At 42.8% G+C, this 26326-nt stretch overlaps 1 protein-coding gene across 2 annotated transcripts in view; it reads left to right on the forward strand.

Annotated features, from left to right (window-relative positions):
• GDA (guanine deaminase) overlaps nucleotides 1–26326 on the forward strand; it is a 100557-nt gene that overhangs the window by 70047 nt on the left and 4184 nt on the right. For both annotated transcript variants that reach the window (XM_089691068.1, XM_089691069.1), the window contains 8 exons: nucleotides 69–96; nucleotides 3595–3702; nucleotides 4633–4740; nucleotides 9844–9941; nucleotides 11003–11070; nucleotides 16631–16879; nucleotides 18024–18142; nucleotides 21813–21840. In XM_089691068.1, the coding sequence (XP_089547194.1) occupies nucleotides 69–96; nucleotides 3595–3702; nucleotides 4633–4740; nucleotides 9844–9941; nucleotides 11003–11070; nucleotides 16631–16879; nucleotides 18024–18142; nucleotides 21813–21840 (806 nt within the window). The remainder of the gene's footprint in view (nucleotides 1–68; nucleotides 97–3594; nucleotides 3703–4632; nucleotides 4741–9843; nucleotides 9942–11002; nucleotides 11071–16630; nucleotides 16880–18023; nucleotides 18143–21812; nucleotides 21841–26326) is intronic.

The following is a 26326-nucleotide window of genomic DNA, read 5'->3' on the forward strand; positions in this document are numbered from 1 at the left end:
ATTACCTTTGGTTTGAAAATACATTTTACAACTATAGATCAAAGTGTATTTTGTATATTGTTTTCTAGATTTGTTGAAGTCATGAAAATGAAAAAAGTGAGTATAAGATTTAAACATATATATAAATATTTATTTTGTTGATTTTTTATTTTTAAGAGTCACGTTTAGACAATGACATTTTAATTTTTATTAAAATTAAATTAATTCCCATGGTGGGCCCATTATCGTCCATTGATGGACATGGTAATTCTGAAACAGTTGGGTTATACTGCTGTATACAGTTTGGGACACTGGGAAACAAAAAAAAAGTTGAAGCCAGCCCCTGTATTATTGCACCCCTGTATTACTACAATCGAGACTTCCATATCACTGTTCTAGTTGGTCTCTACATAGCAACCATCTGGATTTTGGCATATCCTAAACAACAGCTTTGGAGTCTGTACTCAAACCCTGCTGGATTGGAAGGCTAGCCTGCAATGTGATCTCAGGGCACTGGGCTCTGGAGTGTGGTGCTTTTCAGACCTTATTGTAATGTGTAATTAGCCACGGAGCGCTATCTGAGTCCAGAATCGCGGCACAGCCTCAACTGTTATCCTGTATCTGAAGACTCGCTTAGTGATTAAGGCCAGTTGGGCTGAAACAGTGAGAGCTACCTCACAGTCACTATTGTTGTGCAGCTTCTGAATTTCCTGGCACTGCAGATTTAACTGTGGTAAGGAGTCCTCATAATATACTCCTACAAAGGTTGTTTTTGTGCCATCTGCAGATGATTCAGATTTACAAGGGGTGCCTTCTTTAGTTGCCATAACACAAACTACCCTACATTTAGAGGATCAGTCTGCTCTTGTTGGTACAGTTTTTCATTTTGGAGCATCTACAGCTGCAAAGACTGCCCCATTACACCCACTGTTTAAAACATTTCTCTATGTGCACATAAAACACCTTGTACGATAGTGGGTACCTGCTGAGAATGTGGCAGAGCCAGGGGCGAACTGACCATTTGGAAACACGGGCCCTGCCCGAGGGCCCGGGGTCAGTAGGGGGCCCCATGAGATGTCCCTGGTACCTTTTTCATAGGCTTTTTTGAGTTTGGGCAAGGACACAGGGGCCCCATGATCCCCTATTGCCCGGGGGCCCCATGAGTTGTCAGTCCGCCCCTGGGCAGAGCTTTTCCTCTTTGTGAGGGAATTTATTGTACAGTGGTCTCTCCTCACTGTAGGAACACCTGTGATTCACATTAAGTTATACTGTGGATACCTCCATCTCTAGGGTTTAATGGAGCATTTGGAACAAATGTCTGTAGTCCTACTCTTTAGCTGTGATCTAAGCTTGTGTCTCACATGGGGCTGATGTCTGCTCAAGTGCATAGTGCACTTTGGTTCACACTGGTTCAGGAGACCTTTCCTGAGGAGAGTCAGTTTCCTGGATTCCTGCAGTTTAAGCCATGCTGAAAGTCCAATTATCTGCAAACCTTGTCTAGATGCAAATTGCCAGATATCTAGTATTGGTAGCCAGAGTCGTATCTAGAACCTTCATGGCCCCAGTGCAGGAAATCATGAAGGGCCCCCCTGATCCTGGGGCCTGAGTCAGCAGGACCTGGATAGGAGGTGTGGCGGGGACAGCATGTAGAGGAATAATTCCCCTCCATTTTCCTCCTGCAGCTGCTAAATGCCTGAAGAAGGGATAGGAAGAGAAGATGGCTTTCAGTGGCTACAGGAGGAAAATGGAAGGGATTTTTTCCTGTATATTTCACCCCTGATGCTCTTCCTGTCCAGGTGTAAAGAGGCAAGGCATAGCCCCCTTGGAGCTTTGGGCTGTAGTGACCCCTGTAGTTATACCCCTGGTCACATATAATACTCTATTGTCATATACAGAATATTATGGGCCCTCAGAGGTCAGTGATAGTAGGTGGTTGGGTGCAATTGAAACTTTGTTGCCTATTATGGGCTCCTCTGCCCCTTCCCCTCCTTCTCTGGGACTTGTAGTTTAGCCTTCTCTGGATCCCCTTCCCTTATGACAGGTCCTCTTTCTCCCTCCCACTGGCCAGTGTAAGGCTCAGGTACAGGAGGACGGAGCTGGCTCAGTAATGGGGGGTGGGGTTACTAGTCTCTAATCCCCTTCCCTATGACAGGTCCTCTTTCCTCCTCCTATTGACTGGCTCAGGAACAGGAGGGCGTGGCAGTCTCAGGGATGTGGGTTGAGTTTACTATTAACATAACTCCAACCATGTTGTCATTGTCCAGGCAGCCCTGTGGGAGTAGTGGTTGGAGGGAATGGAATCAGTGGCAGCGGTGAGGGGATGGGATGAGTGGCAGCAGTGGCAGTTGTGGGAGGATGGGATGAGTAGCCGTGGTGGTGGGGGGATGTGGGATCAGTTTCTTTCCCTGAAATCCAGGGTTAGAAGCGATAAGTTTAAGCCTTCTGCTGTTGACCAGCTGTTCTTTCTTTAAGAAATGCTATGTCTGTCCAAACCTCTTCTCCGTAAAGTCAAGCATTATGAATGCCAAGCTTAAGACTTCTGCTGTTGACCGGCTGCCCTTTCTTTTTGGACATGGATATGGTATGCATTAGCTGTTAGATTAGTTTTCTCCTGTTCAGGTAGCATGTTTCCACGTTTTTTTGGTAGATGGTTGGTTGGTCCTATGATTTTTGCTGTTTGGGGTGCATCATTCCTCAGGTATCAGTTTCCCCTTAGTGGTAATTCTCTGGCCTGATCTAGATCAATAGGTTGATCCTGGGTGCCCTCCCTTTGGTCATGCCAGATTCCCTGTTTTTGCATGGCATGGCTCTTTTTTATGTAGCCTTGATTCAGGTGTTAATTCCTTCAGATACTCTGTTGTGAATGGTCTCCACATCTGTTGGACCTCTCCATGGCTGCTACCTACCCCTCAATTGGACTGATTTTGGAAGTCTCACTTCAGAATAAATTAAGTATTATGTCCCTTAATGGATGATAAAGAAAACAAGATGTTTGTATTGTAAAATTATTTTCTTGAAGTCTATTGAGGGACACAGGTTCTGCCTCTCAGTATTGCTCCCAAAGCTGAGGCATGATGGTTAGAGGTGGTATTTACAGGATCTGGCTTAAACATTTTTATGTTTGCCAGTATTCCAACCTCCTGTAGGCGGCAGAAAAAGATTTTAATGTAAGTACAAACATCATTTTTTTTTTACTGTTGAAATGTTAGTGTGCTCTAATACTTTAATGAGGAAAAACACTTTAAAAGAGAGTATATACAGCAAAGTAGATTTACATTTATTACGTACAGTCTTCCAAAAATAGATTGATTACAGAGAACAGCTCAGTGGATAAATTGCCTAGCGTGTTGTTCTGCAAATATTTGACAGTGTCTACATTTGGAAATATTTTTTTTTCATAATGTTTATACATAGTCAAATACACTTTACGGGTGATTTTTTTGGTTTCATATGCTTTTATTTTCAGCATTAGTGAGTTGTAGATTGTTTGATACTTCTTAAGTGAAGAATTAGGTATACTTGCTTCATTGTCTTCCTTTCAGATTTCTTTCTATGCAGACTGTCATTGTTACATGTATAATCATCTAATCATTGTGATATTGATGACTTTCTCAGTATGACAGAGTAAAACCCATTGTAACTCCCAGGTTCGCAGTAACCTGCAGTGAAAAGTTGCTGAATGAACTTGGCACATTAGCTGAGGAGCACCAGCTGCATATACAGGTATGTATTACAAAAAAAAATCAGAAGAAAAAAGACCTTGTATTTAGGTCATTTAAAAATGTAAATATTGTTTTAGTCTTATTATTAATTTATTTTGGATAGTTTTATGTTTTAGATATTTTTGTTTTGCAAAGAAAAGTTGCATGAATGACAAATGATTCACAAAGCATCATGGGTTAGCTAAAGATATAGCACAGGGGAGAGAGTTCCTTTTCAGACAGTGCTGTCTCTCTCTGAGTCAATATACTGATTTGTCGGATGTGGGATAAGTCATGTACTGAATGCAGTCTGTGTGTAAATTTCACCTAGATCAAGTGATCTCTGGAAACAATAGGCTTTTATTATTATGTGATCATGGCTGAATATTTGATGGAGAGAGCAATAAAAGGGCCCGGGGCTTCGCATGCTGACTGTTTAAAAAAAAAAAAAGACAAATGTTAAAAAGCAATTTTTCAAATTTTTTTGTCTAATATTTTATTATTAATTATAATAATTAATAGAGCTGGAAAGAAAAAGAAAACAATACAGTGGTTGCATTAGTCACAAGACAAATCTGTCTTGCGCCTATAAATTCTAGATGAATATTATTTTTTAGGACACTGTACTCTTTTTTTTTCATCATAATTATAGCGGTGCTCTATGACTGATATGGCTCAAAGAACTTCAATATTATTATTGTTTAATATATAATTATTGTCACAATGTCATTTGCCTCTGGTATTTGATGGAATTAGTATGATCAGCAAAAAACAGAAAGTCTTTCAAGCTACCACACATACTGTATATAATAACCTCTACTGCAACTGATATTTTATATCAGTTATGAATATGTCAGTTTGGTATACTTTCTTAGGAGTTGTTTTAAATAAAATGTAGTTATAGCATCATTATCAGTATATACTTTTACATTATTCCCTTTTTCCCTTTCAGAGCCATATCAGTGAGTCTATTGCAGAGATTGAAGAGGTGTTAAACCGATTTCCAGGCTACAAGAACTACACTGATGTATATAACAGAAATAAGCTTCTAACAGACAAAGTGAGTTGAGTAGTTGGTCCAGCATTACTTTAAAGCTAGAATTGTACGTATATGCCGTCACTCACCTAAAGATACACTGTATTCACTTTAATTAATAGAAAACAAAACACATATTCATTACATCTCTGCAATACAAGTACAAATCCCTGCAGGACTGCACAACATCCCCTCCCCTTATAGAGATGAAGGGAGAAGGAGGTGTTTTGTAGTCCAGGAGTGAATAACTGACCAAGGCTAAAAACAGAGCTTAAAGCAAAACCTCACTGTCTCAACATTGACTGTTTTTAATCCTTATGCTGCTAGCATTCGTAAATAGATATAAATGTATATTATTTTCACTTGTTTAAAACGTTTTATATATATATATATATATATATATATATATATATATATTGTGACAGTGTGGCAATCTGTCACCCTGGATTCTCAACAAGGCAGGTTGAGGGGCTCCAGGGTAAAGGTTTGATATGGAGGAAAGTGGCTTTTCACTTTCCTCCTTTGTTCGTAAAGTCTGTTTTGGGATCTGGAGCCTGGAGATTTCAAAGAGATCTGGGAGGGATGAAATCTCCAATCCTGGGACCAGGTTTTGGGAATGGCCAGGAGACTGATTGCACAGGTGTGTGCAGGCCTTTAGAGAGAGTCAGGACCAGGGTTCTGGGCTCCACCCTGGCAGCTAGGGGTCAGCAGGGCTCCACCCCGGCAGATAGGAGTCAGGAGGGCTCCACTTGGAAGACAGGAGGTCACTGCCTGGAAGTCAGGTGGGCTTCACCTAGGAGAGGTGGAAGCCAAAAGCAGCAAGGGGCTGCTAGAGACTAGCTGTGTGCTAGAGGCCAGCGGTGTGCTAGTGGCCATAATTCTTGAAGAAGTCTGCAGGAGACAGACATCAAGCTGAGTGTAAGCCAGGAGGCTGAATCATTGTTTTGTTTGGTGGATACCCCTGTGTGGGAAAACTTCTGTTTTGAACTTTCGTTTAAATAAAAGTGGGCAAAAAGGCCCTTTAAAGAAAGCAAGTAGCTGTGTGCATTTAAAAGCTCTACCACTTTGAAGCAAGTTCCCACAATATATATATATTTCTTCAGTTACTTCCTGGTTTCCATGCCTAGGCAAGTTATGTTATACAGTACATTCCAGGAGACTTCAAGAGGGGAAGAAGGGTTTTCTCAGCTAAGTACACCCTCTTGCCTGTACGGCTGAGCTAAGAGAAATTGTATTCCAGGAAGTAAATGCTACATAAATCATCTGCCCCTACTCAAGATGGCCACATTCTAGGGGGTGCTTTTAAAAGTGATTTCTCAGACAAATAAAATATGGAGACATGGATGGAGGGGTGAGTCTGCTTTGAATATTAGAAATGAATTAAGTAGAATTTTTGGTTTGTGGTGCTCAAACATAGTGCAGTTTTGCTTTCAGATTTTAGCGAAGCAGAAGCACTGCAGCACAAACAGGAAGTTAGGAGCACACAGGATTTCTGGCAGATCGTCAGGTATTTTTCTGCATTTGCAGTTTTTAAAGGGGCACAAGCCCATTTACACATGAATTTCTCTCTGAAGAGCAATCCATGGTATATTGCTTTTCAGGGGGCATTTGAAAGGTGATAAGGACGTGATATGTCACAACCTCACCACATGTTTTAACCCCTAAAAGCCTACACACCACAAATTTTCTTGAGGGTGCAAATAGGGATCATATTTTCAGTGTTGCTGCAATCACAGAGAAGTCTGATTATTTATTTATTTTTTGTAATTGCAGAGGAGGTGCTCACTAAAAGGTCAAACAGGGTCACTGTTTAAAATGTATTCTGTGGATGCTCTGTGTAAGTGTAGCACTCTTCTAGACAGGTGCTAGGATTAGGTAAATTTAGTTTTGCCTCACTGTATCTAGTGGAGCTGCAATCTTGTTGTTAGGTAAGTATAGTTTGGCTCACTGTAATCGGTATGGCAGTTTGTGATTGTTCAGGTCTGTTCTGTGTTTCGCAGGCTGCAGGTTTGATTGCTCCTTCTAAAATCCAGAACCCTCTGGATAGTTCTGGTACATACACTCACCAGCCACTTTATAGAGTACACCTTTCTAGTACTGGGTTGGATCCCCTTTTGCCTTCAGAACTGCCTTAATTCAGAAATGGTATTCTGCATGCATATCTTGGTTGTAATGAGTGGTTATTTGAGTTACTGTTGCCTTTCTATCACCTTGAACCAGTCTGCCCATTCTCCTCTGACCTCTGACATCAACAAGGCATTTTCGTCCACACAACTGCCACTAACTGGATATTTTCTCTGCTTCAGACCATTCTCTGTAAATCCTATAGATTGTTGTGCAAAATCCCAGTAGATCATCAGTTTTTGAAATATTCAGACCAGCCCATTTGGCACCAACAACCATGCCATATCCAAAGGCACTTAATGCCCCTCTCTTCCCCATTCTGATGCACGGTTTGAACATCAGCAAGTCGTTTTCACCATGTCTAGATGCCTAAATGCATTGAGTTGCTGCCATGTGATTGGCGAGATTAGTAATTTGTGTTACCACGCAATTGTGTGAAGTAAGGCAAATAAGCAGCATGAATATTTATACTGTCTCAGCCAATCTCTGTTGTAGAGTGCACAGATGGCTGCTGCAAAACTGTATAAATAGACCTGGAACAGAATTGTCTTGTCCTGAGGAGGAGATCACAGCCTGGGGGCGGGGGGGATGATTGCCTCCTAGGCAACCTGCCATGTGTTTCCCAATCATCGAAATCCCAGCTGGGCGAGTTAAGGGACTAGGTTTTGCTGGAAGTTGACGGAGCTGACCGAGGGGCCTCTCGTCTGTGGATCTAGTCTGGTATCACAGAAACAAAGTGTCTGGAAGACGGTGGAAGGAGACAGTCAATCGTTTGAAGACATTTGTGAGTACAGACAGTTGTGAGAGGTCATAGAGACTGTGTGCTGTTGCCACCCCCCCTTGGTGTTACAGAGTTAGATGTGTGTAAATGGGACAGTGTCCAGAGTCCTGGATTTAATCCATAGTGAAAGGAGTTTGCTTGGACTGTCCAAAAAGGATCAATAATCTCCTCAAGTTGCTGCAACAACACTTAGTCCATCAAGGTTTTGGCTCATAGTTCTACAGAAGAAAAAGTGTCCTCCTATTTGTACATAGTTTTGGAGTATCCCACTCAATTCCCTAACCCGATCCAAGTTAGCTAAACAATAAAAACACCAAAAAGAATACCCATGGACTGTTCAATGAGCCAAAGAGTGACTGTGTTCCTGGTTGTGGGGCAACTGTTGCGAAAAAGAACCCTGAGCATCTTCTAGCGGATCCTTGGGGGTAGTGCTACATAACTATAGTAAAGTGAAAGGTTCTCAGGCAAAGCAAAGGCTCTATAAGTGTCTAATCTTCACCAAAGCCCATTTTGGTGAGGTTTGGTTTGACTGCAAATTAACTCCCAGTCTGCAGCCCCAAGAGTTTCCTTTCTGGCATTAATCATTTAGCACCAAGTAGATTACCAAAGCACCCTGAAAACCCACCTCTTCAGGGAAGCCTACCCCACCCCCTGCTAACTTGCCGACCTCCTCCACTCTTTCTACCACTCCGTCCCCCACAGCTTTCTCCTCCTGTGCCACCATCCCCTCCCTCCTAGATTGTAAGCTCGAAAGAGCAGGGCCCTCAATCCCCTCATGTTTTGCATTGTATTGTTATTGTTCTGTCACATGCTCTGTCCCCCTTTGTAATGTACAGCGCTGAGCAAAGTATTGGCGCTTTATAAATACTGTATAATAATAATAATAATGAGTTAACAGAGGTCAGGGCAGGCAGAGATAAGTATGTTAGGAGATTTTGACAGGAGTTCAAGGCAGGAGTCAGACAGGAGATAAAAACTAATATCCAAGCTGAGTAGGTAAAACAAGCATTATTTAGGAAAAAAGTTTAGTTCAAACAAAGTGCAGCAGATCAGAAGCAGACTTTGATCAAAAGTCCATCCATAACCAATAGAGACATCTCAAAATATTCAGCAAAGACTCATCCCCATATATTCAAAAAGACCTCCCCAATCCAGCAAAGAGACATCCCCAATCCAGCAAAGAGACATCCCAATCCAGAAAAGAGACAGTCATACACAGGCCCACATCCAAGCAGCATTAACAGACAGCCCCACCCTGCAACAGTGTCAAACAACTTACCAAAAATGTCTTGTCTCCAGTCCACAGCACTAAGCAGTCAGGCCAGGCTTACCGGTTCCCACATGCTCCGCAGCTCTTCCTCACAGCTGAATTGTGAATGGCACCAAAACCAGCTTACACTCTGCAGGGAGAGGCAGAGTGCAGACTCTGCTCTCTCAGGCTGCAGCCAGAAGTAAGTGAGCTGCATCAGCACGGCCACCCTGATAAACAATAGTCACTCCCTCTTTGTCTCTGGACTGGCAGAGGTACCGGAACACCATTCTGGCACATTCAGCCAGAAAAAAACTCTCTCTATCTATCTATCTATCTAAGGCTGAGGGTATATACTAAGTCTTTACAGCGGCAATGTAAAGATAGTTTGCCCATGCTGGGTTGAAAGATCTAAAAGAAACAACTAGGGTTTTAGGGATTGTTAGGGTAGGGTAACCACTTTCCTACCCTATTAGCTTTTCAGTTCCAGCTGTATGGATTTAGAGTGAATGAACTTTAAGTATACAGTGCAGATAGGGCAGCCATCTTGAATACATTTTCATATATAGAAATGTGTCACTGATGATCAGAAACATAAGGTATGGATGTTCATGAGCAAACACTGACAGCCCTGCCTCCCCAGACTAAGACCTAGCTATGCAGAAATAAAGCTGTGGCTGCATCAAATAGCCATTTTATGTGCAGGTAGCACAGGCAGTTAATTCTGTAGGGGTTACGATAAACCAGACAGGTTTGAAAGCCTTATCTGATCGCTACTGTTCCTTTGTAGATAATCCTACACCAAAGATATCTTTCTATAGCTCCTTCCTTCTGCCAGTTCACCTTTCTGTAATTCTAAAGCAGAGTTTGCAAGTTTGTCCCACCCTAGGCAGTCAGATTGTGCTAAGACTGCCAACCACCATATGGGGCTGTCCAAACCTTTGCGTTCATGTGTTTGCTTGTATGCTTTCAGACAGTAATGGCACATGGCTGCTACCTCTCCAATGAAGAGCTACTTGTTTTCAGAGAAAAAGGGGCTGCAATATCACATTGCCCAAATTCAAACATTTCGTAAGTGAATATCACAATATGTATTAGAAGTATACAAATACAAAATGAATATATTAAGAACATTTTTCCATATAAACCATATTTGTAGCACATATACTTTTATTGTTCTGGCATTAAGATCACTTTTCCTAATAAATCATGTTTGTAGCACATATACTTTTATTTTCCCGGCCCTTCTAAAAGCTGTCATCTTTGCTATACATGCCGCCATGCTGGGCTCTCCCAAAGGGTATACTGACTATGCAAGACTCCTTGTAGCTCTCTGTTGTCTCTGTGGCCAACTAACTTCTGTTTGGCCAGTCTGCCTCCAAGTGGAAAAACAAGCCTCTTATTGATTGGCCTAATGATGGGAAGCCTCAAGGGCTAATAGGGAGACTTGAGAGGTGGGTGGGGCCAAGTTCAAATTTTACAAAAGATGAGCTTGGAAAAGTGTATATAACTTCATTTGGCTGTAGCTGTGTTTCTATAAATCATCCTAACGTGTTTTTTAGTGAACATAACCTTATATTCAGTTTTTTTTAATATGCTACATTTGAATAGCCTTCTCTTGAAAGTTCCCCAGTAAAACGACATTAGTTTTGGACAGAGAATGGAAAGGTTGGCACTTCTATCGTGTTTTTGCTGCTGCCTGGGTCTCTGTTGGGGATATTTTTTTCTCACTTTAGGATCTCTGCAATTGGCACAAAAACAGGGAGGAAAGCAGACAGGAATTGGAACCATGAATAAAATGATCTAACCTTTCCCTTCTGTATAAAAAAATCTATATACTGCAGTATGTTAGAATGATGTCTTAGTGACCACTGCCACTGAGACATGGGGTGAAGAGAATTTCTTCGACAGAGCAATGGCAATATAAAACTGCCAGAACTTCTAATCCCTCCACACCCCAAAACTAATCAAAAAGTTCACTTTATATGCTATATTGTAAAATTGTTATTGGATTTATTAATAAACACTTTGTCAAGAACATGGGTTAGGTTAATGTATGGCCTCTGTAGAAAATTTTCATTGTTAATTATTATGTATAAATTACATTCATTTGTGCATCTTGTTTTGTTTAGCCTTTGCAGTGGCCATCTTGATGTCCAAAACATTTTAAAGCATAAGGTTAAACTGGGACTTGGGACTGGTAAGCAAAACATTTTTTATGATTTTTTTTAATTAAGTGAGTAGGATAACATACCAAGATAAAAGCTAAATATGTCCAGGCAAACAACTAAATACACAGATGAAATACGTCTGTGAGAGCTGTTTTACCTGTCAAAGGCTTTGTATATCTGTTAGTCTAGTCTTGCGTTTAAACAGTTTTGCCATCAGCACAACTCCATCTAGCAGAGAAGGAGAGCTGATTTTACTCTACCTCATTTAAAGTGGTTGTAAAGGCTCAAGGTTTTTACCTTCATGTATTCTATGTATGAAGGTAAAAACCTTCTCTGTGCAGCAGCCCCCCCTAATACTCACCTAAGCCCCCTCTTGATCCAGTGATGTGCTCTGGAGTCTCAGCTATCCCAGGATTCCCTCTTCTCATTGGCTGAGAATTGACACACAGAGAAGCAGGTGCCCCCAGAGAAATCTGCATGCTGTGGGGGCACCCAACAGGAGGGAGGGGCCAGGGGAGCCTGTGGGAGACCCTAGAAGAGGAGGATCCGGGCTGCTCTGTGCAAAACCACTGCACACAGCAGGTAAATATAGACATGTTTGTTATTTTTTCTTAAAAAAAATAAGCCTTTAGAATCACTTTAATGCAGGCCATAGATGGGGAGAAAAACGGCCGATTTTTCATCCGAAAATAAAACCGGCCGATTATCTTATCGTTAGTGGACGATTTTGTCGGCCGTTTTTCGTGTATTTTGGACTTTCAGATTATCGGTGATGTTGGAAAATTTTCGAAAAACGCCCGACTTTATCCTCATTGATGGTCAAAAACGAACGATCGTTTTCCGAAAAAGGATCCCAAAGGCCACAAAATGACATCATTTCCCGTTATAGGTTACTCATTAATCGGCCGATTTTCGTAATAATTGGTGGTCAGGTAAGTTTTTTAGACCGACCGATAGTTCGTTAATCGGCCGAAAATCTGCCGTTTTTCTCCCCATCTATGGCCTGCATTAGTAATACTTAAAGGGAATGTCCCTCCCCCAGCTTGTGGCTGGACAGTGAAGGAGAAGCAGCAGACTGAAAAACCACCTGGTACTCTGTTCTCTCCTCCTATTAGCATGTACTTTGTTAGCACATGAGTACTGCAGTTCAACTGATTGACACAAGCTCATAGTGTTGTAGAGGAGACTGAAAACAAGCAAGGATTAGTTGGTTTCCATAGCATTTTATACATTTTCAACATAGCCGAAAGCTTTATACAACTGGGGACCCTTGACATCGTTCTGTCACTGGATATCAGTTTCTCAATATAGTGGCACCCCAGAGAATATTGTAATATATTGGAACAATAATCCAATCTCATGCCAAATCAGAGAAAATGCGTAACTTTGTTGAATTGCTGCATATTCCAACTGTTTTCTTGGTCATATAATCCTTTTAAAGTTGAATTTCAACCAAACTTTTTTTTTTTTTTTTTGGCAGATTTAGATAGAGCACGGAATGGTTTGAACCTATTTTGAGTGTTTATTACTCTCTGCATCCCTAGGAAGAAAAAACAATACAGTAAAGGCAGTAAGCCGTTCCAAAGGCAAAAAACACAACTTTGAAGCAGCCAGAAGTGGCATGTTCCACATGAACTAAGCAGATAGACCTGTTGTAGGTTTATCTACACCACGCATGTCAGTTTCTATGACATAGTGAAATAGAAACTAGCACAAGTCTACCCCTAAAACATATTCTGTCTGAGAAAACTGCCACAGATTCCCCAGGTGTGACTTGGTCTTATGAGATGTGAGCTATCAATAAACAGCTCACATCCCTCTCTCTGTGTCAAGGTCCTACCTTTTCCCTGAGGTTATGTTACTCCATGTGCTGGCGTCCATCTTGGATTCTGCTGTGCATGATGGGAATCCTTTTATGCCTTCAGGTCTCTGTGGTCCATCCCCCAGAGGGGTGTGGCTGATGACATATAAGCCTGTGGTCCGCACATGCTCTTTGCACTTGTGTCTTGTGTCTTTGTGTTGCTATTACTCTGTTCTGACTCTCGTGACTCTCCTGGTATCTGATTCGGCTTGTGACTTGACTATTCTTTGCATTCTCCCTTGATCTGACCCTCTGTTGCTGAACCCGGCTCGTGACCTGTGATTCTCGTCTGCTGTCCTGTACTGTTTTGTCCTGTTGTTGTTGACCCGGCTTGTCTGACTACTCTTTTGTCTCTTCCACCAGCTACACGCCATTGGCGGCGGCCATTACCGCAGCTGAGGTGTCTCGGGGGCCGCGACCTGGTTCCTGGCTGCGTCAAGTCCATCCCCACAATCAGGGGCCCTGGTGAAGGGCAGCCTGGGACTTAGACTCCGCGCCCTGAGGGACTTCGGTCTGTGGGTAGTGGTTGTCGTCAGCCAGTGCGTTACATTGTTAGGCCTGCCTGTCCGTTCCTCGGCCCCTGCCCTGACACTCTATCCATGCACTGATCACACTACACAAGCAGAGCCTGCAGGGCTAACAACCCTCCTCCTCCCTCCCACTATGAGCTGGGCAGGGATGGCAGAGAGATCAGGGCATGCAGCTCCAGCTCTCCTGTTCTCTGTGCTGCCTGTCACAGACATAGCAGAGCACAGAACTAATCGCTTGCACCCCTTTTATATTAATCGGCATCTGCTCCATTTTTATGTCAAAAAGAATGGTGCAAGAATGATTTTTTCATGACCTTGTTATTCACCACCCAATCTTTAAATCTCTGCACTACATGCCTGTTTCTACATATTTCACCCCTTTAAAAACACTGCAACTATAAAAATATCTGCAAATCTGGAAAAAATCCAGTGAGCTCCTTATTTCCTATTTGAACTGACGAGTCACCTCTGCTACTCTGAATTTTCCTCTGTTGGACTACAGAAATTCTGCCCCTCTCTTCATCTCTATAACATAAGAGGGAAGAGTTTTGTAGTCTAGTTGACAACAGTGCTTGGGATTTCAGGGCAACAGGCAGTGTTGTCAATCAACAAGAAATTAGACGCTCACTAGATTTCTGGCAGATCAACAGGCATTTTATCATACTACCAATACTACCAACAAGAAACAATGTATGGGGAAATGTGCATTTATTGTAGAGATGTATTGAATATTATTATTATTATTATTATTATTATTATTATTATACAGTATTTATAAAGCCCCAATAGTTCACTCAGCGCTGTACATTACAAAGGGGGACAGAACATGTGACAGAACAATACCAATACAATGCAAAACATGAGGGGACTGAGGGCCCTGCTCTTTCGAGCTTACAATCTAGGAGATAATATGTTTTATTTTGCTGTGACATAAACTTTGGGAAATACCAGACAAAAGCTTGAATGTTTCCTCTCTTTCAATAACTTAAGAGTTTGGCTAGACTTCCACCTAATATTTAAAAAAACCTTCTATGTAACAGGGATGTTGGATTCCTATCACCCGACACCCGGGACATGTAGTTCCAGGCCCCAGGTAGATAGTTTATTTCTACCTTTAGCCCTGCTGTGGGCAAGCAGCAGGGCTCACCTGTCAGGTGGAAGCATTTGGGCGGCAGCACTGCTGCCGATTGCTTCCACACAGTGCCACCCTCTCTCCTGGTGTGAGGTCTCCTGGGCTCCACTTGCCCATCTGCTGGCCTGTCTCAACATCGGCTAGAGGGGAGTGCTGACTCAGAAGTGACGTTATGATGTCACTTCTGGGTCCCCGTTGAAAGATTGTAGTGCAATCCCCAGGAAAAAGCAATCACCAGTGAAGCAGAGGGGAGACATGCATGTCTCAAAGAGAACCTGTCACCAAAAATCAACAAATAGGGGATTTTGTCCCCTATGTGATGAAAAAGAAAATTTTTTTTTTAACTGTAAAAAATGAATGTTACACCCAAGCACATACCATTCCCCCACAAAAAAATATTGAGGCCCCCACCCTCACATATAAAAACGTCGATTGCGATACACATCACCGCGAATGCCAGAATGAGAGCAATAATTCTAGCACCAGATCTCCTCCGTAACTCTAAACTGGTGACCTATAGGGAGCTTGAAAAATGTCAACCTATAGAAAATATAGGGTACTGAAGTTCATCGCCATTTCATGAGCACACACAAATTTAAGATTTGACATTTGGATATCTATTTACTCACTGCAAGCTCATCTTTTATATTTTACAAAAAATAAGGCAATTTATTGCTTATTTGTGCCCTAAAATTAGCTTACTTGTATTTTTTACTAAAATTTTGCGGTAATATCATGAGACATAAAATATTGGAATTACAACTCTTTTACTCTCTAGGGCAGTGGTGGGCAACCTTTTTTTTCAACTGAGCCAAATCTCGCGAAAACCACGATTGAAATTTATTTTGAGAGCCACATTTTTAAAACTGAAAATACATAGGATGGTACACTGTTTTTAGTTTCAATAAGTTTTTATAGTAATTCATCCCCCATATAGTAATTCATCCCCCATATAGTAATTCACCCCCATATAGTAATTCATCCCCCATATAGTAATTCATCCCCCCTATAGTAATTCATCCCCCCTATAGTAATTCATCCCCCATAGTAATTCATCCCCCATATTAATTCATCCCTTATATAGTAGTAGTAAGTAAGTAGCAAGTAGTAAGCCAAGTCCCCCCTGTGTCAATTCACTTACCTTTGCTCCGCGCGTTCCTCTCGCCGCGTTCCCGCGCCGTTCCGGTCTTCAGGGCGGACTGTGAGAGGAGCCTAGCTCCTCTCACGTTCGTCACGCTGCCCCGCCTACACACATCCTGACAGCCAATCACTGGCTATCAGGATGTGAGTGGCAGCGAGACTGGCCAATCATTGCATTTGAGCACGCTGCCCTGGCTGTTTTTTTTTTGGATCACGCTGCAGAGTCCCTGCCGCCCGAGAGGAGGGAGGGGGAGCGGGCGCCCGGCACACAAGAGCCGCATTAAAGCGTGTAAAGAGCCGCATGTGGCTCGCGAGCCGCGGCTTGCCGACCACTGCTCTAGGGTCTCTGCTTTGAGAAAATATATAATGTTTGGGGGTTTTATGTAATCTTCAGGCCTAAAATTATTTTTTAAACATGTGCAAAAAAACGCAAAAACGGCTCTGGCAGCGAAAACGCAAAAACAGCTCTGGCAGTGAAAGGGATAAAGTATAAGCCCTGACCAACCCATTCCTGAAGAGCAGCCAATCGGTGCTCATTACATTGCAAGGTCTCTCTGCTCCCTGCCATTCCCCGGGTGCAGTGCTGGAGACAGGCCGGGAGGGGAGGAGGAGATAAACAGCACAATGTTAAAAATATTATACGTTTAAGTCTCCACAAAGCCTCTTTTGTTTTTAAAAGCCCCAGACCTTCCTAAAATCACCTCCGATTTAAATACGATTTTGGTTAATTTTTTTTTTTTTTAATCTGGACAAGTAGATTGTCATGATGGACAAGTAGATTGGGGCCCCAATTTAGTCCTGGACAAGTATTTTTTTCAAAAATGTCCACACCCTTGTGTAAGCTCTCTGAAACTGAATGACAAGTAAAGGAACATAAAATCATTGTTTCAAAATGTAATATGATTCCACAATTTGTATTCTAACAGATGTTGCTGGAGGATATGCTATATCCCTGCTTGATGCCATCCGAAAAGCAATAGAAACTTCCAAAATTCTTTTCATGGAGAGGCAAAAGGGACAGAAGGAAAACAATGCGATAGACACATTCCAGAAAGGGAAGATGGACACAAATTGGATCAACTCAAATGGCAAAAATAGCATAATGGAAATGGCAGCTAATCATGTTTTAAATATTAAAGAGGCATTCCGACTTGCCACTCTTGGTGGAAGTGAAGGTCAGTGTTCAGCTTAAAAGACAGACATCTCACACTACCATGAAAAATGATACTCCATGTGCACATGCGCATACTTTTGGTTTACTTATTTAAATGGGATCCACTGTCAACAAATCAAAATATTTTAAATAACAGTCATATCCAGCCAAATTATGCAGAAAGAAACATATCTATCTAAACAGCATTATTACAGCATCATGTGAGAAAATTAACATAAATGGCAATTTGCGGGGCTGTCATACACATTCTGAACAGGTACAACCAGTTTTATACAGAAAACTGTTGATGACCCAAGCAGCTCTGGGACTATAAATTATTTTTAAGAATATAGGATTTGTTTTTTTCTTTCTCAGTAAGCTGAATATATACATACAGGAGATAAAAAAAAGATTTGAAGGAAAGATAAATGCTGCTGTTAATGTGTATGGGCAGTATTGAAGTCCCCATCTGGTAAGCTCCTACGACACACTATGCACCCCATATAGTCCATTAAAAGGTTTTTTATGCTGGCACTTCCTATCTGGTACTCACGACAACAATAACATTAGACAGTTGCCACTCCAAAACCCTAAAGAAGGGTAACTTGTGTATCCACCAAAATGCATTGGTTATCGTATAAGGAACGGTTTTACCAAACCTGATCATTTGAGTGATCTATTCTTTTGGCACTATATTATCCACTGCACATCAAGTTTTCATCCAAGGTTCCTCAGCTGCTGATTGTCACCTATGGCCCAAAAAAGCAGCCTAAAAACCATGTTTATGGCACAAGACTACAATAGCATGAATCAAAACTTTTCAGATCCAGTGTCCATTCCAATCCAATTTGCTGAGTTTTGGTTTTGGCAGTGAACTGTGGTATGGCTGTGTGAATATTTTACTACATGGAACACTTTTTCTGACCTCCTTACTTAGGACAGAGCAATATATACCAAAAGACACAAATGCATCTCAGTCCACAACTTTGGCAGCCAGTATTTAAGAACATTAACAGAAGATATGCTACTGTTATGATGAAGTTAATCCAGAGGTTTCATTTCAAATAGGCAGTGAGCTAATGTGACTTAAGACTCTATAAAACTCTATTACATTTGTATAATTTTGATTTTTGTGACAGTAGGTTATCTTCTTGATTTTTTCACAGCTTTGAGTATTGACCACATAACTGGAAACTTTGAAGTTGGCAAGGAATTTGATGCATTGCTAATTGACTCTGAAGCTATAGAGAGTCCCTTTGAAGTATTTTCTGATATCCCTGTAGAGGTATTTTTCACCAAAAGTCATATTTCAGAATATTTGACCAAGATTGGATTTGTTTGTAATGTTTTTAGGAAAGAAATGACTTACAGTATATTTTCAACCTTGTTTACATTAAAGATGAAATATGGGCAAAAATTTATTTTGGCATTTGCACAGTACAAATAAGTTAGCTGTAATGATGTGTGCCCCATCTCTGGCTGCTGCAACGTTTGTTATATATCTTACTTTTACTCAGGCTGCAGCCTCCTGTCAGCACTGAATTCGCAAGGACATTGCCGCAACTCACACGCCCTCTCAACCTGTCCCCTCTCACACAGCTACCCCCTCATCCCCCCTCTCCCTCGACATAACCCGCAGGGACTTCGTCGCTGCTCAAACTCCCTCCAACCCTGTTCCCCCTCACTCAGCTACCCCCTCATCACCCCTCTCCCACAGCCCCACACACTGCTCTGACCTCCACTTCCACCCCACCTTTCATTCCTCATACTGAAGCCCCCCCAACACTTCACACCTTTGATCTTACTACCATTGAGGAAGTCTCCAAGATCCTCTCTGATGCCCATTTCACCACCTGCCCCCTCGACCCTATCCCCTCACAACTCCTACGACCTCCCTCCCCCTCCATCCTACGCTCCCTCACCCACATCTTTAATTTCTCCCTCTCCTCCGGCACTTTCCCCTCCCCTCTGAAACATGCACACATCACCCCCATACTTAAAAAGCCCTCCCTGGACCCCAATGACCCAAACAACCTCAGACCCATTTCCCTGCTCCCATTTACATCCAAACTCCTCGAGCGCCTAGTCTACACCTGCCTATGCTCTCACCTCAATGACAACAACCTCCTCGACCCCCTACAGTCCGGCTTCCGTCCCCTACACTCCACCGAAACTGCCTTACTCAAACTCTCCAATGACCTGTTAAACGCCAAAGCTAATGGCCACTATTCAGTGCTCCTACTCCTTGACCTCTCTGCGGCCTTCGACACAGTCGACCACCCCCTCCTCCTCAAAAAACTACACTCCCTCGGCCTCAGAGATTCTGCTCTCTCCTGGCTCTCATCCTACCTGTCACAATGCTCTTTCAGCGTTACCTATAATGCTACCACCTCCCCCTCACTCCCCCTCTCTGTTGGGGTCCCTCAAGGCTCTGTCCTCAGGCCCCTTCTCTTCTCTATCTACACCTCCTCCCTTGGCCAACTCATACACTCTCACGGCTTCAACTACCACCTATATGCCGACGACACACAAATCTATCTCTCAACCCCCCACCTCACCCCCTCAGTCTCTGCCCAAATCACACACCTACTGAGCGACATATCTGACTGGATGTCGCTCCACTTCCTTAAACTGAACCTCTCCAAGACCGAGTTTCTTGTGTTCCCCCCAGCCCGCACACCACCCCCCATTGACTTCTCGATCATGTCCAACAACGCCACCATCAAACCCACCCCGCAGGCCAGAGTACTTGGTGTCATTCTGGACTCCAACCTATCCTTCCAGCCCCAAGTCCAATCTTTAACAAGCTCGTGCAGACTCCACCTCCGCAACATCGCCAAAATCCGCACGTTCCTAACCCCAGAAACCACTAAACAGCTCATCCACTCCCTCATCATATCACGACTCAATTACTGCAACTCCCTCCTTACTGGCCTGACTCGCCGCTGGGTATCCCCGCTTCAGTCGATCCTGAATACGGCAGCCAGACTCATTCACCTTTCCAACCGTTCCATCTCCGCCACCCCCCTCTGCCAATCCCTCCACTGGCTTCCGATTGCGCAATGGATCAAATTCAAAATCCTAACACTGACATACAAAGCCGTCCACCACACTGCCCCGAACTACATCACTGACCTAATATCCAAGTACCACCCAGCACGCACACTCCGCTCCTCACAAGACCTCCTTCTCTCTAGTTCCCTGGTCTCCTCCTCCCATGCCCGCCTCCAGGACTTCTCCAGGGTGTCACCCATCCTCTGGAACTCCCTGCCCCAACCCATCAGATTATCACCTACTCTCCTCTCCTTTAGGCGCACCCTGAAAACCCATCTCTTTAGGGAAGCCTACCCCACCCCCTGCTAACTTGCCGACCTCCTCCACTCTTCCTACCACTCCATCCCCCACAGCTATCTCCTCCTGTGCCACCATTTCCTCCCCCCTAGATTGTAAGCTCGAAAGAGCAGGGCCCTCAATCCCCTCATGTTTTGCATTGTATTGTTATTGTTCTGTCACATGTTCTGTCCCCCTTTGTAATGTACAGCGCTGAGCGAACTATTGGCGCTTTATAAATACTGTATAATAATAATAATAATCTGATGCTGAGATTTCTAGTTCCCGTTGCAGTACACTCAGTATACTGATCACTGAGGGTCTTTTGCTTGGCACCTTGTTCATTCATAAAAAGCCATGCATTCTTTTCAATTAATGTATAGACATCTGTGATTGGAGGAGGAAGATTGTAACAATCACCCACATCTTTTCCAATCACAGAGCATGTTGCATTATTTCTCTCACTCTGGCATGCAACCATACCCAATATTGTTCATGTATATGAGTGTTTGACTGTGTGTGCAGTAGAAGACAGAAGTGCTTTTTAATTTTTTTATTTTCATTTTTTTAATCAAATTAATACTTTTTTTCACTTACCTTTACTGCTCTAATAAACTCCCTATGTCATAGCACTTGGCAGGTGACAGGTACTGTTTATGGAGAGGTCTGTTTGACCCTTGATGTCATTTTTGCCCTCTTCTTGAGCCAATAAAACACAGACTGTACTTGATCCACTGTTTACCTGCTTTGCAGCTTAAATTGTGACTGCTCTAAACCCAGAAGTACTCTGAGATGAGCACATCTGGGTTTACACTCTGCAGAGGACATTGAAGAATGGATGTTCCTCAATGTCCCTCCCCTAACCACCCTTACATAGCTTAGTATGGTTCTAGGCTCCTGGGGGGATTGGGAGAGTCTGGAAATCACAGGGAGGGGGTAGTCTGGTTGTTTTGTCCCTTTCAAAGTCAGGACATATGAGATACATCCAAGGCCCTTAACTGGTTAAGTATATTGTCACCAATTACCTGGAAGCTAATTGCTCTTCTTATGTGCTTGGAAGTCTGGAATGACTTTTTTTGTGGACTTTAAAGATTACTGTGGGGAAACATTGCCTCATATTATCTGACATTGTGCTTTTCTATATAGTGTTCTGAGTATCCAGTTGGCTGTTGATTCTGCATACATATTGGCAAAAGCATATATTATTATACCTTTTAAGTGGGGCTCATAAGGAGCCTGTATGCACTGCAGCAAGAGTTCCACAGCTCTAAAGCTAGGAATACATTGATGATTATCTCTTTGTACTGATATTTAGCTACTACTTATATTCTTAGCAGCACATGAATGTCTGTGTGTTGCAAATTAAGCTACTGCCAACGGGTAGTTATAACTCTCATTAGCGAAGAATGTGTTCCTCAATGTAGCCCTAGCACTAGTTGGCCATAGGTGGGTAGGTATCTTATTAGATCAACAAGACTAGCTGAAAAAAAATACAAATCTTCAGGCAGGTTATTCTGGCTGTTCTCTTGCATGCTTTTCAACAATATATCAGCTGTTTGCCTTGAATTAATATATTTAAAGAATACAAATACACTTTCTAGTTAATTTATTTCTTTTTTTTTAAGGAAATGATCCAGAGATTCCTCTATCTAGGTATGTATTGCAATGCTAGATAATTGTATGCATCATTTAAATAACTGTATTATTTATGGCTCAGGTTTTTTTTGCAAATATGGTGTCTTAGCAACATTAGATGCTTTGTGTTTAAAGAAAAAAAGACTAAAGCAGAATAGTAATATAAAAAAGCTATACTATGAAGCGATACCCCCGCAGGGGCTGCTTAAGTTTGTACACTCCGCCACTCTGCCTCTCAACCCCAAGAACTGTCTCAGCCCCAGCTGACACACCTGGCAATAGTGTAAGTGAAAGGACCAATGAAAAGCACACACTTTATAATAAAACACAGAGATCAGCTTTACTGTAAGACCTCTATGGAAAGCAATAAACATTAACAACAGGTATACGTTAGGTGAATCAAGAGAACAACAAATACTGTGACCGAAAGCAATATAGCTCACTTTTACACTCAGGCTGCTTTCAGGGGATTCCAACCGTGAATAACCCCAAGAGCAGAGGCAAACACTTAAATGGCAACCTCAAAGTGGGTCTAAAGCCCTTTACATAAATTCGGCTCTATGATGTCCAAGCAGGAGGAGAGCAGAAGAATGACTCTCTGTTGTGTCAGACTTCTTCCTTCTAACCCCTGACACCACAAGCCCAATAGGCAGACACTGTACCCAACTGATGCTTAATAGCTACTTTCCAAGGTAAAGCTATTCCCTCACACACTATGTACAGCGAAGGAAAAAAGTATTTGATCCCCTGCTGATTTTGAATGTTTGCCCACTCACAAACAAATGATCAGTATAAAAATTGAATGGGAGAGAGAATAGCAACAAAAAATTCAAAAGAAATGAATGTCTAACAAATTGTGCACTGATTTGCATGTTCATGAGGGAAATAAGTATTTGATCCCCTTCACAAAACATGACTTAGTACTTGGTGGCAAATCCCTTGGTGGCAATCACAGAAGTCAGACGTTTCCTGTAGTTGGCTACAGGTTTGCACACATCTCAGGAGGGATTTTGGCCCACTCCTCTTGGTAGATCCTCTCCAAGTCATTAAGGTTTGGTGGCTGACATTTGGCAACTCGAACTTTCAGCTCCCTCCACAGATTTTCAGTCGGATTAAGGTCTGGAGCCTGGCTTGGCCACTCCAGGACCTTAATTTTCTTCTTCTTGAGCCACTCCTTTGTTGCCTTGGCCGTGTGTTTTGGGTCATTGTCATGCTGGAATACCCATCCACGACCCATTTTCAATGCCCTGGCTGAGGGAAGAAGGTTCTCACCCAAGATTTGACAGTACATTGCCCCATCCATCATCTCTTTGATGCGGTGCAGTTGTCCTGTCACCTTAGCAGAAAAACACCCCCAAAGCAGAATGTTTCCACCACCATGTTTGACAGTTGGGATGGTGTTTTTGGGGTCATAGGCAGCATTCCTCCTCCTCCAAACACAGCAAGTTGACTTGATGCCAAAGAGCTCGATGTTGGTCTCATCTGACCACAACACTTTCAACCAGTCCTCTGCATCATTCAGATGTTCAGTCGCAAACTTCAGACGGGCCTGGACATGTGTTTTCTTGAGCAGAGGGACCTTGCGGGCACTGAAGGATTTCAATCCTTGTCAGTGTAGTCTGTTACCAATTGTTTTCTTGGTGACTGTGGTCCCAGCTGCCTGAAGATCATTGACAAGATCTTCACGTGTAGTTCTGGGATGATTCCTCTCTGTTCTCATGATCATTGACACTCCACGAGGTGAGATCTTGCATGGCGCACCAGAGCTAGGGAGACTGACAATTGTTTTGTGTTTCTTCCATTTGCGAATTATTGCACCAACTGTTGTCACCTTCTCACCAAGCTGCTTGGCGATAGTTTGGTAGCCCATTCCAGCCTTGTGTAGGTCTACAATCTTGTCCCTGACATCCTTGGACAGCTCTTTGGTCTTTACCATGGTGGAGAGTTTGGAATCTGATTGTTTGATTGTTCCTGTGGACAGGTGTCTTTTATACAGGTAACAGAATGAGATTAGCAGCACTCCCTTTAAGAGACTGCTTCTGATCTCAGCTTGTTACCTGTATGAAAGACACTTGGGAGCCAGAAATCCTGCTGAATGATAGGGGATCAAAAACTTATTTCCCTCATGAACATGCAAATCAGTGCATAATTTCTTAGACATGCATTTCTTTTGAATTTTTTGTTGCTGTTCTGGCCTAGCCAGTCTCCAGACCTTAATCCGATTGAAAGTCTGTGGAGGGAGCTGAAAGTTCGAGTTGCCAAAAGTCAGCCACCAAACCTTAATGACTTGGACAGGATCTGCTAGGAGGAGTGGGCCAAAATCCCTCCTGTGTGCAAACCTGGTGGCCAACTACAGGAAATGTCTGACCTCTTTGACTGCCAACAAGGGATTTGTCACCAAGTACTAAGACATGTTTTGTGAAGGGGATCAAATACTTATTTCCCTCATGAACATGCAAATCAATGCATAATTTGTTAGACATGCATTTCTTTTTAATTTTGTGTTGCTATTTTGTCTCTCAGTGTTACAATACACCTACCATTCGATTTTTATACTGATCAGTTGTTTGTGAGTGGGCAAACATTCAAAATCAGCAGGGGATCAAATACTTATTTCCTTCACTGTGTATATATATATATATATATATATATATATATATATATATATATATATAGAGGCCTGAATACGCATGCGCGTCCCCGTATGGCACCAGTAACTTCAGTCTCTTGGTAACAGGATGAATCTTGGGATCTTCAGCTAGCCACTTTCGTTGGTGCACTTAAACTCCTATGGTAAAGTATAATTGTAATCCCGTGGCAGTATTTATATACAGTGAGGAACAAAAGTATTTGAACACCCTGCGATTTTGTAAGTTCTCCCACTTAGAAATCACGGAGGGGTCTGAAATTCACATTGAAGGTGCATTCCCACTCTGAGAGACAGAATTTAAAACCTCCACAAGGCTGGACAGGGCTATGGGGCAATTGCCAAGCAGCTTGGTGAAAATAGATCAACTGTTGGAGCAATTGTTAGAAAATGGAAGAGGCTAAAGACGACTGTCAGTCTCCCTCGGACTGGGGCTCCATGCAAGATCTCACCTCGTGGGGTATCACTGATGATAAGAAAGGTGAGGAATCAGCCCAGAACTACAAGGGAGGAGCTGGTCAATGACATGAAGAGAGCTGGGACCACAGTTTCAAAGGTCACTGTCGGTAGAACACTATGCCGTCATGGTTTCAAATCATGCATTGCACGGAAGGTTCCCATGCTCAAGTCATCACATGTCCAGGCCCATCTGAAGTTTGCCAATGACCATCTGGATGATCCAGAGGAGGCATGGGAGAAAGTCATGCGGTCAGATGAGACCAAAGTAGAACTTTTTGGTCTAAACTTCACTCGTCGTGTTTGGAGGAAAAAGAAGGATGAGTTGCATCCCAAGAACACCATCCCTACTGTGAAGCATGGGGGTGGTAACATCATGCTTTGGGGGTGCTTTGCTGCGAAGGGGACAGGACGACTCCACTGTATTAAGGAGAGGATAAATGGGGCCATTTATTGTAAGATTTTGAGCAACAACCCCCTTCCCTCAGTCAGAGCATTGAAGATGGGTCATGGCTGGGTCTTCCAACATGACAACGACCTGAAGCACACAGCCAGGATAACCAAGGAGTGGCTCCGTAAAAAGCATATCAAGGTTCTGTAGTGGCCTAGCCAGTCTCCAGACCTAAATCCAATAGAACATCTTTGGAGGGAGCTGAAACTCCGTGTTGCTCAGCGACAGCCCCGAAACCTGACAGATCTAGAGGAGATCTGTGTGGAGGAGTGGGCCAAAATCCCTGTTGCAGTGTGCAAACCTGGTCAAGAACTACAGGAAACGTTTGACCTCTGTAATTGCAAACAAAGGCTTCTGTACCAAATATTAACACTGATTTTCTCAGGTGTTCAAATATTTATGTTCAGCAGTGCAAAACAAATAAATTCTTTAAAAATCATACAATGTGATTTCCTGATTTTTTTTTTAAATTCTGTATCTGAGAGTGGGAATGCATCTACAATGTGAATTTCAGACCCCTCCATGATTTCTAAGTGGGAGAACTTACAAAATCGCAGGGTGTTCAAATACTTCTGTTCCTCACTGTAGCATAGCAAATACTGTGTCTGTTTAGCAGGGCCATCTACACAACCCAGTGCCTGGTGAGTATGGGCAAAGTGTAATGTCTCTGTCTGTGTGCAGTGTTCCTGTCATCTGCCAGTGGGCAAAATCCCCCTCACCAGATCCTGTGACTAAGGCCCAAACGATCGTCCTGGAAACGACAGGCTCCTCTGGTCACCTCACGATGAGTGCTCCACACTGTCGGTGTAGGAACTGTACTGTAGGCCCACCTCTCAGTATGGATGTTCCCCTGACTGATGCAGATAACTAAACATGCAGTGAATGGACCCTAAGAACTTCTTTGCCACATGCAGACTGCCTCCCTGCTACATGCAGACTGCCTCCCCTCA

This window comes from Staurois parvus, unplaced genomic scaffold, assembly GCF_062004578.1.
Source record: "Staurois parvus isolate SC_StPar_1 unplaced genomic scaffold, SC_StPar_1.0 ptg000549l, whole genome shotgun sequence".
In the NCBI taxonomy this organism is placed as follows: domain Eukaryota; kingdom Metazoa; phylum Chordata; class Amphibia; order Anura; family Ranidae; genus Staurois; species Staurois parvus.